This window comes from Tiliqua scincoides, chromosome 13 (assembly GCF_035046505.1).
Source record: "Tiliqua scincoides isolate rTilSci1 chromosome 13, rTilSci1.hap2, whole genome shotgun sequence".
NCBI classification, from domain to species: domain Eukaryota; kingdom Metazoa; phylum Chordata; class Lepidosauria; order Squamata; family Scincidae; genus Tiliqua; species Tiliqua scincoides.
In genome coordinates, this window is record NC_089833.1 from 15,348,451 (window position 1) to 15,363,272 (window position 14,822).

A 14,822-nucleotide genomic window follows, 5' to 3' on the forward strand; every position below is an offset into this window, starting at 1 on the left:
ACGTCAAGCGAAATGGAGCAAGGGGGCCGGGTGCTTTTCCTCGAGCCAAACAGCACACCGTTCAGGGTTGATCACAAATGCGCACTCTGCCTGGATGTGACAGGACAGTGATGGATTGCTCCCAGGGTGTTCGGTGCAGGCTGGAAACTTGCTTGCTTAGCTAGGTTTTGCTTCACTGCTTGGAAAATGCCTGAAAATACTAACGGGGTGGGGGGCAGGAAGGCTCATGTGGACTTCTTCAGCTTCTCCAAATGCCTTGCCTCTCCCATAAGAACATCGGAAGAGCTCCACTGGATCAGGCCAAAGATCCATCCAGTACAGATTCCTGTATCTCACAGTAGCCCCACACAGACTATGGCAACCTTCAGTCTCGAAAGACTCTGGTATCGTGCTCTGAAAGGTGGTTCTGGAACAGCGTCTAGTGTGGCTGAAAAGGCCAATCCGGGAGTGACAATCCCTTCCACACCGGGAGCAAGTGCAGTCTGTCCCTGGTCTGTCTCCCTGGCTATGGGCCTTCCTTCTTTGAATCTTAGCCTCAGTCTGTTGGCCAAATGTCTCTTCAAACTGGGAAAGGCCATGCTGCCCCACACAAGACAACAAAATACCTGCATCCTGTTGCCACTCGCTTACATCTGGCCTTCAGAGACAGAATGAATTGTGTCAGAATTCAGAGACTTCCTGTTTCTCCGGCCAGCTGTGTTCCTCACCATGATCTTTGCTGTTCCAGCCCAACCATTCGTAAGCATCCAGAGGTCTCTCTTTCCACCTTTGCTTCCCCTTCTGCTTGGACCTGCCTCCCGAACCCCCCTGTGTGGTTCCTTCGCTCTTGCTTCTTTAAAATCCCTTGTTGAAGCCCACCAAACCATTAGCACAGCGTTTTGGTCCACTGCACCCTAACCAAGCTTAAGCGTAAGTAGCCAAAATAATTGCACCTCCTTCCCTGGCCTCAGTTTCCCCTCCCTTCTGATGTCTTCCTTGTGTCAGTCCCTGAATTGTAAGCCGCTGGAGGCTCTCCTCTCGTTCTGTGCTGCAGAAAACTAATCATAGGCACCAATCAAAATATTAATTAAAACAAAAACTGAAGGTTCTGTAGAGCCACTTGTAGAATTGTGAGACAGCCTGGCAGGAGAGTGCTCTGAGTGTCGCACAAACAAAGCTTGTGTTTGCTGTTTTTTGAACCTTTGCTCTTCCGTGCTCAGTGCAGATTATAAAGCTTTTGCTTTCAGGGGGAGAAACGGCCATGAAGCGCATAAAAGCTTAAAACTTTAAGTGTCGATTCAACAAAAGCCGGGAGGTCAGCCTGTTCTGCTGCTTTTTCCACTGCCTTCTCCCCTGGCAAGACCTGATCTCAGGCCTGAGCAGCCTGAGCAGACCGAATGACACTAATAATATTTGGTCCTGTTGGGAACAGGGCGGTGGGTGGGGAGTGTCTTTCAGAAGGTGGTTTGAAAGCATCGGGCGGCTGTTTTCTGTTTTAATGTGGCGAAGGACCTTCTGAAGCAGTGTTGCTAAGGGGAGGCCGAGGGGGCAATTGCCCCAGTCCCCACGCTGCCAGGGGGCACCTCAGAATGCCTGCCAGAAGCTTTAAACACGGACTTCCGGTTTTCACGAAGTCTGAAGTGACTGCTGCAGCGCAAACACTTTTGCCATGCTAGGCTCCTGAGCTGCTGAGCAAGCTTCTCCGAGATGAATTGCAAGACCAGGTCACCTTCCAGAATGGTGGCTCTGCACAGGAGTCAAAGGGGAATGGTCGCTCGGCTGAGTGCTGTGCCATGGTGGTGGGGGTGGCAGGGGGAGAGCTGCCAATTCCTTGCTGTAGATATTGGAGCGCCGCTCGCCCTCTTTCCCCCGCTGCATTAGTCATGGAGGCAACCGCGCAGTCATCAGCAGCTGCAGGTTTCTTGCAGCTAATGGAGCAGTCAGAAGGATAGGGTGTAATAAAACAAATGGCTGAGGGCAACCCCTGGAATGTGTGAAGTTTCTGACTGATCACTGGAATGTTTTATGCACAGTGCAACTGGTTGCGCACGCAGTGGTTTTTAGGGACCATTCCCCCCCAAAATGTCCAAACAGAAAAATACTCCACTTCCAAATGGCCGTCTGAATCCTGCACCCAGACCTGCAAACATCAGAATAAAGTCTGGATGCCTTTAAACTTTATCTATGGAAAGATTTATGGAGGAAAAGTCCATTGTGGGTTACAAGTCACGACAAGAGTGGCAGAAAACAGTCTAAGGGCACAATCCTAACCAGGTCTACTCAGAAGTAAGTCCTATTTTGTTCAATGGGGCTTACTTTCAGGAAAGTGTGGTTAGGATTGCAGCCTTTATTTATTTATTTTGCACATTCCAGTGTTTTCCAAAAAGTGCAGGAAGTTGTGTGTTTTTATACAGAATTTACATTTATAATTATTGATGATAATCGCTTTTAAAATGTACTGGGGAGGTGATATAGGTGGTATAGGGTCAGCAGATGCGGCCACAGTTATTACCCATGCACCCCTGCAATTGAATAATAAATAAATAAAACACTTTTTTTTGCAATTTGGGGTTTTTTGTTTTTTTTTTACAAAAATGGTTGGTTGGCAACCTTCAGTCTGGAAAGACTATGGTATAAGCCTACAGCACCCGGTATTCCCAGGCGGTCTCCCATCCAAGTACTAACCAGGCCTGACCCTGCTTAGCTTCCGAGATCATGGTATAAGCCTACAGCACCTGGTATTCCCAGGCGGTCTCCCATCCAAGTATTAACCAGGCCTGACCCTGCTTAGCTTCCGAGATCAGACGAGATCAGGCATGGAAAACTATGGTATAAGCCTACAGCACCCGGTATTCCCAGGCGGTCTCCCATCCAAGTACTAACCAGGCCTGACCCTGCTTAGCTTCCGAGATCATGGTATAAGCCTACAGCACCCGGTATTCCCAGGCGGTCTCCCATCCAAGTACTAACCAGGCCTGACTCTGCTTAGCTTCCGAGATCATGGTATAAGCCTGCAGCACCCGGTATTCCCAGGTGGTCTCCCATCCAAGTACTATCCAGGCCTGACCCTGCTTAGCTTCCGAGATCATGGTATAAGCCTACAGCACCTGGTATTCCCAGGCGGTCTCCCATCCAAGTACTAACCAGGCCTGACCCTGCTTAGCTTCCGAGATCATGGTATAAGCCTACAGCACCCGGTATTCCCAGGCGGTCTCCCATCCAAGTACTAACCAGGCCTGACCCTGCTTAGCTTCCGAGATCATGGTATAAGCCTACAGCACCCGGTATTCCCAGGCGGTCTCCCATCCAAGTACTAACCAGGCCCGACCCTGCTTAGCTTCCGAGATCATGGTATAAGCCCACAGCACCCGGTATTCCCAGGCGGTCTCCCATCCAAGTACTAACCAGGCCTGACCCTGCTTAGCTTCCGAGATCATGGTATAAGCCTACAGCACCCGGTATTCCCAGGCGGTCTCCCATCCAAGTACTAACCAGGCCTGACCCTGCTTAGCTTCCGAGATCATGGTATAAGCCCACAGCACCCGGTATTCCCAGGCGGTCTCCCATCCAAGTACTAACCAGGCCTGACCCTGCTTAGCTTCCGAGATGCAGAAAGCATGTTATGTGTTTTTATTTTATCATCACCATTTCCTCCACCTCCTAGTCCTGATGACTGCATTCAGTCTCCTGGTTCTAGAAGTAGGCTGTCTCTGAATGCAGGACACAAGGGGGTGGCAACAGGATGCAGGTGTCCTCTGTGCTCCCTGGGGCATCTGGTGGACCACTGTGAGGTCCAGGAAGCTGGACCAGGCGGGCCTTTGGCCTGATCCAGCAGGGCTTTTCTGGTGTTCGTAAGTCATGCAGAATATTTGTCATACCAAATGGCCATTGAAGTTTTGCGTCACTTGCCACATCAGTGAACCTTGCAGCAACTTGATGCGAAGGCACTGGTTTACAGAGAATGAAACTGTGTGCACAGGTCTGTTTAAGGATGCCAAGCGTGTTGTTCGTGCACGTCCGCAATCTCGTGCATCTCCGCAAGCAAATCGTGCATCTCCGCAAGCAAATGGCACTTGGTTATGAGCCTGTACTGACCTGTAGAAGGCCTGCCTTGAAGCCCAGAGCTGTGATCAGCAAGGGCCAAGCAGCCCACACACACAAAAGCAGAGGACGAAATCCTTTAGAGAGAGGCCGAGTTATATGCAGAAGAAGGGGACGGGGCTTGCAGAGCTGTGAATGGAGATAGAAGGAGGCCAGGCTGCAGTTGGGGTGGGAATGGATGGGTGGGCATCTCTGCATGTAGGAGGAATGCAGTGCCAGGTCACCTATGCAAGGAGGTCAGGAGACTCAGGCTAGGCCTTGCTGGGGCTCTGGTAGTTACAGGAAGGAGGAAGCAAATGGAATGTTGTCTGAGATGTGAGCTTAAGGAGGAATTGTGAACTTGGAGGATTTTGAGGCCTCTGCTAAGTTGACTGTTTTCACTAAAGCTCACCGTTTAATTTGTGTCAAACATCTGATTGCAGCAAAACCTTGACTTTCATCGCTTTGCTGTTTCGATGATAAAACCTTTTCAAATTTCGTCCGCGGGCTTTCTTCTTTCATCCAACGTCATCCAACCTTTCACTGTGTTCTTATGTTTGTTTTTATTTCTGTTTATTGAGGCTTGGCAAGCATTTGCTTGTGTTATAGTTCAGGGGTGCCCAAACCCCGGCCCTGGGGCCACTTGCGGCCCTCAAGGTCACTCAGTGTGGCCCTCAGCGAGCCCCCAGTCTCCAATGAGCTTCTGGCCCTCCGGAGATTTGTTGGAGCCCACACTGGCCTGGGGCAACTGTCTGACCTCTCGCTTGAGCTGCAGGGTGAGGGTTCCCTCCACTGCTTGTTGTTTCACGTCTGTGATGCAGTAGTGGCAGAAAAGAAAAGGCCAGCCTCGCTTTGTGCAAGGACTTTTATAGGCCTTGAGCTATTGCAAGACCTTCATTCATTCATATAAGTTCATCTTTAATATATTCATTTATGTAAACTTATGTAAATTTATTCAAATTCTAAATGTAAATTAATTCTTTTTTTTTCCCCTGGCCCCGGACACAGTGTCGGAGAGACGATGTGGCCCTCCTGCCAAAAACTTTGGGCACCCCGGTTATAGTTAGTTGTTTGTGTTTTTCGCCAGCCAAATGAGTTTGCGAGCTAAATCGGGCTCTGCTTTGACATTCATCCTTTCTTGACTTTCATCCGGTCTCTGGTTCCTAACAAAAGTGCAAAGTATTGCTATATTTGTCCTGTTGTGTTGGAAGCACTGGGAACAGTCCATCGCCGCTTAGTGAGTCTACCTTGGGAGTTAACACATTCAGTGGTTTTCAATAGCTTTCCTTACTCTGAGCACCAGCTTTTCTTTCAGAGTTCTCTCTTACAGTTCACAGAAAACTTAATCCTCTTTTTTTCCCTTCTTCCCCAGGTGTACTTTCCGATTTCCCAGCACAGTCATTAAGATCCAGTTCACATCGCTGTACCACAACGAGGAGGTGAAGGAGGAAGGCTCGTCGCCTCTGCTTCAGCCCCTTTACCCCCAGATATCACCTCTTAAGATCCACATCCCGGAGCCGGATCTCCGGAGCCTGGTCAGCCCCCTTCCCTCCCCCACTGGCACCATCAGGTATGTTGGGTGTGCTGTCACCTTTGTGAATGTGTTAATCTAGCTTAAAAAAAAAGGTATCCTCAATTAATTAGGTAACCTGGAGGTGGTGTGTGTAAGTTAATTAAATAATTACGCTGCATAACAAAATGTGAACAATTTCATGTTTGTCTGAATTCTTTAGAGCAGTGGTTCTCACACTTTTAGCACCTGGACCCACTTTTTAGAAACAGAATCTCTCAGGACCCACCAGAAGTGACGTCATGAAAGGAAGTGACATCATCGAGCAAGAAAATTTTTAACAATCCTAGGCTGCAATCCCACCCACGCTTACCTCAGGAGTAAGCCCCATTGACTGTCGTATAAAAGCATATGCAGAGCAGCCTATTAAAAGTGTAGATCTGTAATGTTTCCCCAAATGCAGTCACATACCGTGGGAGCATCAAGTCTAACGAATTAAAAATAAAACACTGAAATGAATGGGGACCCACCTGAAATTGGTTCGCAAACCACTAAGTGGGTCCCGACCCACAGTTTGAGAACCACTGCTTTAGAGTTTCTTTATTAATTTTGGTGTGAGGGTTTCAGAAAGGCAGTAGGATAGAAGGAAACACAAAAATTAATCTTGTTTGACTTGCACTCCTCACATGGCCAAAACTGTCATTTTCACCAGACTGCAAGAGGCAATTCTGTTGTCCTGGTAATTCATAATTACCTGCGGCACATGCCCCGTTTGCATGGTTGCATCGATAGTTGGATAGGATTGGGCCCTCAGCTGCATAGGCAGGTAATTTTCAGCCGGTGGAATTTTTCCCATTAAGTGTCAGTACTGTCTCGGTGTAATGTTGTGGTTAGCGAGATCGAAGATGTTTAATGACAACTGCAGTCAGTGTTCTGTAGAGCAACATTTGCAAGGTCTCCCACCCCCCCTTTTAAAAAATGCATTTGTTCTCATGCCACTTTACCAGCACGTGAAGTTTTACCGGTTACCAACTTCTGCCAGTTCCCATTTCCCCCCCCCTTTAGAATGCTCCCTAGAGCAGGGAGCGGTATCTGACTTGGTCCCTACGTTGGCATTCACGGTGCCTGCTGACGGCCGGAAGCGGCATAATTAAGCAGAACGTGACATCGTTAAGCAGACGATAGCCAGAAATAAGCAGTTTGTTCTCACATAAAAACTTATTATTATTATTATTATTATTAACAGTATTTATATACCGCTTTTCAACTAAAAGTTCACAAAGCGGTTTACAGAGAAAAATCAAATAACTAAATGGCTCCCTGTCCCAAAAGGGCTCACAATCTAAAAAGATGCAAATGAATACCAGCAGACAGCCACTAGAACAGACACTGCTGGGGTGAGGCGGGCCAGTTACTCTCCCCCTGCTAAAAAAAGGAGCACCCACTTGAAAAAGTGCCTTTTACCCAATTAGCAGGGTTATTAGCTGCAAACAGCAGAAGAGAAAATGTGCAAATTGTGTTCATATTTTCAAGATCTGAGAAAGCCCAATTATCAAGCTGGGAGAGCCCAATTATAATGGGGGCCAAATAAATTGCTTCCAGGGGGCGCATTCAGCACACAGGCCTTATGTTTGACACCCCTGCCCTAGAGGGTCATTTTCTGGTGCATTCCAAAGGACAAAACTGGCAACTGGCAGAGGTCGGCTGCTGGGAAAGTGATCAGTGCCTCAAAAGCTGCTGAACTTACTCCTGGGTTCCCCCCTTACCCATAGAGGCACAGGAGAGCGGGGGAGGGGGGCTGTCCAGGGCTCTGCTGGATTCACCACTGCCAGAAGGAAGGGGGGGGAACACAACTGCCACTTCCACCCTTGAGAAAGGGAATAACTTAAGTAGTTTACAGGCAGGTAATTGGTCACTCCTGTTGCCTTAGTGGCAAGGCTGAGCTAGACGGTTAGGAAGACCTGGATTTGAATCTCTGCCAAGCCATGAAAGGTCTTGGATGGTGTTGGGAAAGCTGCTCTTCTCAGGCTAAACGCTTGAGAAGATGAAATGGTGGCCACATCTAGTAAGAACTGTGTGTGCGGCCCACCCCTTCTGTGCAAGAACTGGAGGCTCGGAACTGGCGTCCGCTATTGAGCCTGGCAGCTTTGTGGTGGATCACGTGCTTTGTGTGCCGAGGTTCCCAGGGAAAAACTGAGACTGCAAGCATTGGAGTAGAACAGCGTTATGGGACCAGTTTCTGTCTCTGTTTTATGGTGTTGTCATATATTCCTATGATGGTTCACGCAAAGGAAATTCTGTGCAAAACGGCTGTTTTGCCATCGCCTCTTAGGGGAACATCAGGTTTTTTAAATTGTTCAGGGAGCCTTTTTGCTCTGCAGAAATGCAGCAGGTGCATTGAGCTGGTCCCGCCCGGGATTCAGTGCTGACATCCCCATGCCTGAACCTGCAACCCCCTACCCTACCCCAACCCTCCTGGAATGCCCTCATTGGAATCCTCCTGAGGGCAGAGCCTCCGCCAGCCTCCGCACTGCTGCCTTGCCTGGTGGTTGAGAGTCACAGGGGCGTCTGCCGAGCCGAGTGACTTGATGTGGTTTCGTTTCAAGGATGGTACATGACTTTAGCAGAAGCCGGCGAGAAAAGGGGAGCAGGTTCTATTTTCAGTCTCTTAGAGGCAGCGTTTGCGGTTTTGTCTTCAAGTATGAAAGAAAATAGCTGCAAGGACTGGGGCAAAATGTGGGGAGGGGTTTGGGGTTTCAGTTCCTTTTTGCCAACTGTGCAGTAATTGGTTCTCATGCCGTTCTTGGGCTTTTTTGGAGGGAGGTGCAGTCACCCAGCCTTTTCCTTGCATTTTTGAAGCTGCCCCTGTGCCTGCCATTCCTATAAGGGTCGCATGTGTCTTCATCCCCGGAACGCTGCTTTTGTCAGGCAGAGAGAACAGGACCCAATAGCCCCAATGTCAGCCCTGCCCCGTCCTGCAGAAGAATGCTTTACAAGAAATTGGATACTTGAACATCCGTTGGGGCTGAGCAGAAGCAAAGCTTATCTGAGCTTCTTGAGAAACCTCAAGAGTCTTTTGAGGTTTTTCTTCTTTCTTGCCCAAACTTCTTTATTTTTTTTCATTCTCGGTTCTGTGTTGCAAAGGAGGGGCCACTTGTGTTTGTAAATATCCTCTCTCTGCTTTGCACCTCGTAGGATTGAGTCTCTCTCTCTCTCTTTCACTCTCTCTCTCTCCTTCTCTGCTTTCTTTTCTCAGGAAGTGAATGAGATCTCTTGCTTTCAAAATATTTGAATAATGTATTTATAAAGCACTTTTTTTTCAAACATGCAAAATGCCATAAAATCCCCTGATCATGGGTTATGTCAGAACGCCTGAATGGATTTTATCAGAATGCCAGATGCAAGGGAGGGCACCAGGATGCAGGTCTCTTGTTATCTGGTGTGCTCCTTGGGGCATTTGGTGGGCCGCTGTGAGATCCAGGAAGCTGGACTAGATGGGCCTATGGTGTGATCCAGTGGGGCTGTTCTTATGTTCTTATGATCAGCTTCCAATTTCTTTGGTTGGGTGGGTTGTTCTCACCTTACCCCACAGAGTTAGACTGAGGTTGAAGAGTGTGTGTGTGTGTGTGTGTGTGTGTGTGTGTGTGTGTGTGTGTGTGTGTGTAAATGGCTCTCTTGAGTTCTTCCATCTTCTGGGGGAACCATTTAATGGCCAACCAGCCATTTCAATCAAGGCAGCTGAATGCCGTTTCCTTCTCTTACTTTTAACGTAAAAAAAAGTACGTGTAACTTTTGTAAGTTTCTTGGAGAGCTTATTTAGCTGAAAAGCAACTAATAAGTGCATCAAATAAATTAAACACCACATATGTTACCTTGGGCTCCTTGGAGGAAAGGCAAAGATATGTATGTGATAATTATAATTAATTTGCAAGCAAAAAATCTCTCTCGGAGGAGTGGAAACAGCAGCGCATTTAATGCATACATTATTGCAGCCAGTGTGGCCTAGTGGCAGCTGCTGCTCTATTCTTGTTTATTAATAGGAACAAGCCACATCAGTGTGTGTGTCACTTTACAGCAGAAGAGCAGACAGGTCTCTGCCCCAAGAGGCTTACAATATTGGAAATAGACACAAGCGAGAGACAACAGAAAAAGGGGCTAGTAGTGTGGCAGGGTAAATGGGGGAAGAATATGACTTAGGCTCTCTTTTGCCATTTTGTTTGAATTTGTTTTTTTCTGCTATTGATCTGATTATGCTGTTTAACATTTTTGTATACTGTCAAATAAACTGGGTATACGTTTAGAAAATAAAAATTGTTTCATGTCTGCCTGTTTTGGATTTGATTGCAGCCAGGTAAAGAGACAAGAGAGTAGATCCAAAGACTTCATGGGGGAAACCCATGTTCAGTCCTTGCTCAGCCCCAAAGCCTTAAACTCGAGGGTGGTCTGGGGCCAGTCGCTGTCCCTCACCTACTCCTCATATAGTCATCAATGGCTTTGTGGAGCCTCCATGTTCAGTGGCAGTGAACTGCTCAAAATGCTGGGGACAAATGGGGGAAAGACAGGCGATTATTTTATTTATTTACTTTTCACATTTTTATGCTGCCCAACCTCCAGGGAGCTCAGGGCTGTGTGCTTGGTTCCTCCCCTCCTTTTGTCCTCACAACAACCCTGTGAAGTGGACAAGGGTGAGAGAAAATGACTGGCCCATGGTTACCGAGGAAGCTTTGTGGCTGAGGGGCTTTGAACCTGGAGCTTCCAGGTCTGACTCCTGAACCCCTGCATCATCTTCTCCTTGCAGAAAAGTACTCTTCTGCTCTGTGAGCTTCCTGGAGTCCTCTGACTCTGGATGAGTAGGACCTCTGGTTTGCATCCAGCAGGGAGCCAGTTCTTGCTCCCCATGTGCTTGTCCACAGACATTCTTCCCCAGGCTTCCAGAAATCTGGCTCTTTGGGGCAGACTTCTGCTCTGGTCACCGCCTTCTCCTCAGAGTCTTTAAGGAATGTCAACAGTCCTCGTAGGAAGGCAGCTGGGGTGTGGGGTGTGGAGGGGGCTTGCAACCCTCCCCTCCTTCTCCATTTGGAGGTTGTTCTCATCTGCTCAACTCTCTCTCTCTCTCTCCCCCCTCCTCCTCTTTGGGGGTTAGTGTGTTAGCTTGCCTAATTTGGTGTGCGTTTGCCTCGCCGGCCCCTGATTGGCGGTTGGGAAACTTGCTGGCGCTGTCTGAGTTCCCAAGTTAAGCTTCCTTTCTGGAAATCAGAGCCCTGTCTCTCTCTCCTGCAGCCTTCCCAACTTTCCACATAAGGAGCAGCTTTGCTCACACAACCAGCAACTCCAAACAAATCCCCCTGCCCTGCCAACCTTTCACAGACTCCCTCTCTGTTTACTCTACGGTGGTTTGTTTTCCTGGCAGGTTCTCCCCTCCCGGAAAAACCTTTTAGTTTCTTTTCTTATTCCCCCCCGACAGTTTTTTTTCCCCTCCTGGAAAAGTTTGCCACCTAGGGAAGGGTCGCGTATTAACAAAGTCAAAGCCAGCCCTGCCCCAGTCAGCAGTTCCGTGGCACAGAGTGTACAAAGGCACTGTTGTGTTTAAGGAATTATTACCCTTCTATTCCTTCTCTCTGCCCTCCTCCTTTAAAAAATTTTGCTTTGTCAGTTGCTTTCCCTCTAGGAGATATGATTTATAAAACCTCATGTTGCTGGGATATTTTTTTTATGTTTGGTTGGTTTGTGTTCTTTTTTTAAAAAAATAATTGACTCAGGCTGCTGGATGGGCTGAGAAGTTGAGATGTAAAAGTGTAGCCCCTTGTGTCCTGTTCTCAATTTGGATTTCTCCTTTTTGTGAAGAGCGGGTTCTCTCTCCTCCCCCCCCCCCCCAAGTTCTGTTTGCTGTCTTGCACAACAGGGGGAAAATGGGCCGTCGCCATGTGTGGAAAGCCAGTAGAAACATCCTGTCTATGAGATCATGCATGGTGAGCATAGCCAGCACAGCAACCTGTTTCAAGCAGAATTTTGCAAGGGGGGGGGGCTAATTAAACTGTTCAGAGGTCTCCCACTGCAGCCTGTTGACTTCCCTACCACACTGCAGTCACTGCACCGTCTTTAATGATCAGCACTCCCAAAAGACCCTTCTGATGACATCGGGCACATGGCTTTTGAGGGGATTCTGCAATTGACCCCTGCATTCTGCTGCTAGCAGCTGTACAGTGATGGGGCTCTTGTCTAGAAAGAAGACACCTGAGGGGGGGGCCATGATTGAGACATACAAAATTATTTAGGGGATGGTTAGAGTGGGTAGAGGAATTCTTTTCCTTCTCGTACAACACCAGAACCAGCGGCCATCCACTCTAGTTAGGTGACGGGAGAGTTATAACAGACAAAACAGAAAGCAGAACAAAAATAGTTCTTTGCCCTATATGCATTTAGTCTGTGGAAGTCCTTGCCACAGGCTGTGGTGGTGGCACCTGAAGGCCCTTTAAAAGGCGATTGGACAGATTGATGGAAGCAACTGGTGGTCACTACATTTGGCCCCTGCATGGCTTTGATTATCTTTCCACCTTGGTGTTTTCATGGTCAGTTTGTGCAGGGATTAATGTATGCTTTTGGCAAGGGGCCTGGGCAGAAAAGCACTCTTGGAATCTGCAAGGCACCCAGCCGTGCTTTTTCTGGACTTAGGCCTTTTCACTTGCTGTGACCATTCAGGATCTGGCCACGTTGATTCATCTCTCGGTCACACCTAGATTGAGCTCCTGAGAGGCCCATCATGTGGGCTTGTCATCCTTTGCAAATCGTAGCTAGTTCAAAATGGGACTGTGTAACTTACCCACTGGGGCAGGCTGCATGCTGCATATAGCAGGGGTGTCCAAAGTTTTTGGCAGGAGGACCACATCGTCTCTCTGACACAGTGTCGGGGGCAGGGCAAAAAAAAAATTAATTTACATTTAAAATTTGAATAAATTTACATAAGTTTACAGAAATGAATATATTAAAGATGAACTTATATGAATGAATGAAGGTCTTGCAATAGCTCAAGGCCTATAAAAGGCCTTGCACAAAACCAGGCTGGCCTTTCCTTTGCTGCCACTGCTGCCTCACAGACATGAAAGAGCAAGCAATGGAGGGAGCCTTCATCCCACAGCTCACGCGAGAGGTCAAACAGTCACCCTCATGCTGAGAGCAGTTGTGTCGGGCCAGTGTGGGCTCCAACAAATTTCCGGAGGGCCAGAGGCTCACTGGAGACTGGGGGCTCCCTGAGGGCCGCATTGAAAGGCCTCGAGGGCCGCAAGTGGCCCCAGGGCCGGGGTTTGGGCACCCCTGGCATATAACATAAATGTTATGTAACTTCATATAGGTGACTTCCAGCCCCCAATTTGGAGGGTATGTTTTGAATTCCAAAGCCTGAAAGAATCTGGGTCCAGGGTTTCCTTCAGGCCCACCTGTAACCAAATGAGCCTACCCGTGCAGACGGCCTTGGAGGCTCTGCTTCCTTGTGCCCCATTGTTGGAAGCACTGCCGTCAACAATACAGGGCCACTTTTATGGTGACACCAAAGCTATGGAGCTCTTTCCTGATTGGCTATTAGATGCCAAGCCAAGGATGTCTTCCAGAAGCCTTTTGAGTGGCCCTGGTCTTGTTTCTGCTGCTGTGGTTAAAGTGAATGATGAACCTGGGGGGTCTTCAGCTTGCACAGGGGAGCTGTGGCCCACTCCCCAAAAGCAGGGCTGCTCAAGTCTTTATTCGCCATGTACACGTGCTCTTTGCCGTTCAACCAAATGCATTGAGTCGTGCTCAGATTCCATAGGCTTTGATCCTCGCTTTGAACATTATATTTTTCCCTGTAGAGTTGTGCAAACTTTGAAGCGTAGGTAGCGGCAACCGTCACAGCTTGGAACCCACAAAGGTGCTGTAGCAGCAGCTGTGCCGAACATCTGGACATTTTCTTTGTGGTCCACAGAGGGAGGACTGTTGCAGGCGCCCGAGAAATAGCAAAACGAAACCCTGCAGGGGCTCGCTGTAAATGGAAGTGAGTGACACAGGGATCCGAGGCACGAAAGGTAGAGGGAGGCTTTGCATATGTTTAAGCTCCCCTCTCTGATTGGACTGAGTAAATGTTTGACTTCCATTCTTTGGGTCCCTCTCCTGTTCTTAAAGACTGTGCTTTTGACATGCTGTAATTGCCTTGCTCTGGTCTTCAGAGATGTGCCTTCTGTTCAGATGGATTAGGCAGCCATTGCTTGCAGTGTGCGGTGTTTTTATATGCTGCTTTTCTTAACGCATGCTTAAATTAAATGCTGCCCTAATTGGAAACAGTGTGGAAGACGCGTGAGGCGGAAACGCCTTGGATTCTCTTCACTGACATTTTTAGTGGTATAGCGCTGGAAGAAAAGGCTCCAAAGAGACTCCAGCGTCCTGTGGCTGGTGTTGCATTTCGATCTCCTGTACCCAGACTTGTATCCCCGCAAGCTTTGGGCCACAGTCCAACAGAATGTTTGCTTTAAGCCTTTCAGTTTCTCTCTAGCCTAAAGCTCACTTGAGTCTGCACTTAAGGCTGTTGATTGCCTCAGTTTTCTGCCTCTAAAGTGGGAACAAGGGGCTCCCTGACAGTGTTCTTGGACGAACAAGTGGTAGTGATCGTTCACTTTGCACACACCAGAAGTGTTTGTATCTCCTTGGTTTCTCGGCTTCTGGTTCTTACAAGAAACTTTGGTTTTTGCTGTGCGGATTTTTTTTAATGTTCCTATGGGTAGGAATTGGCTGCAACAACCTAATCTTACACCTTGCTTGCAGTCCATCATGCTTCCCAGCTGATCAGGGAGCTGAGGATGATTGAGGGAACTGAATGCAGCAACCCTGAGTGAGGAGGGCACCATTCCTCCAGAATGTCGCCTTGGCCCAGAGCTGTTAAGGTGGCAAATACTGCCTTCAAAAAAAGTTTGGGGCACCCCAGTTCTCTCAGTCTGGGTGCAAGCGAGTTGGACTGCTCTGCATTTTGTGAAACTGGGACTTGGGTTTTTGCAGGAGATGATGAAAGATACACAACCCCAAGCTCCTGTTCCGTTACAATCCATTTAACGTCTCCCTCTCCCCTCTTCCCACCCTTCCATTTGCAATTTCCTCATGTATATAGGACTAATCTGGTTGAATTTGTATGCCTAGTCAGGTACTTGCAGGATTTATCAAGTAAATCATGGCAGGATTAGAAGAAATCCTAGTTCTCATTTTCCATATTAGCCCAAACCATGAGGCTCTGGATTTT

General features: G+C 48.1%; 1 protein-coding gene across 1 annotated transcript in view; it reads left to right on the top strand.

The window, feature by feature from the left end:
* FOXK1 (forkhead box K1) overlaps positions 1 to 14,822 on the top strand; it is a 69,010-nt gene that overhangs the window by 35,426 nt on the left and 18,762 nt on the right. The window contains exon 2 of the mRNA XM_066640720.1: positions 5,432 to 5,629. Coding sequence (XP_066496817.1) covers positions 5,432 to 5,629 — 198 coding nt within the window. The remainder of the gene's footprint in view (positions 1 to 5,431; positions 5,630 to 14,822) is intronic.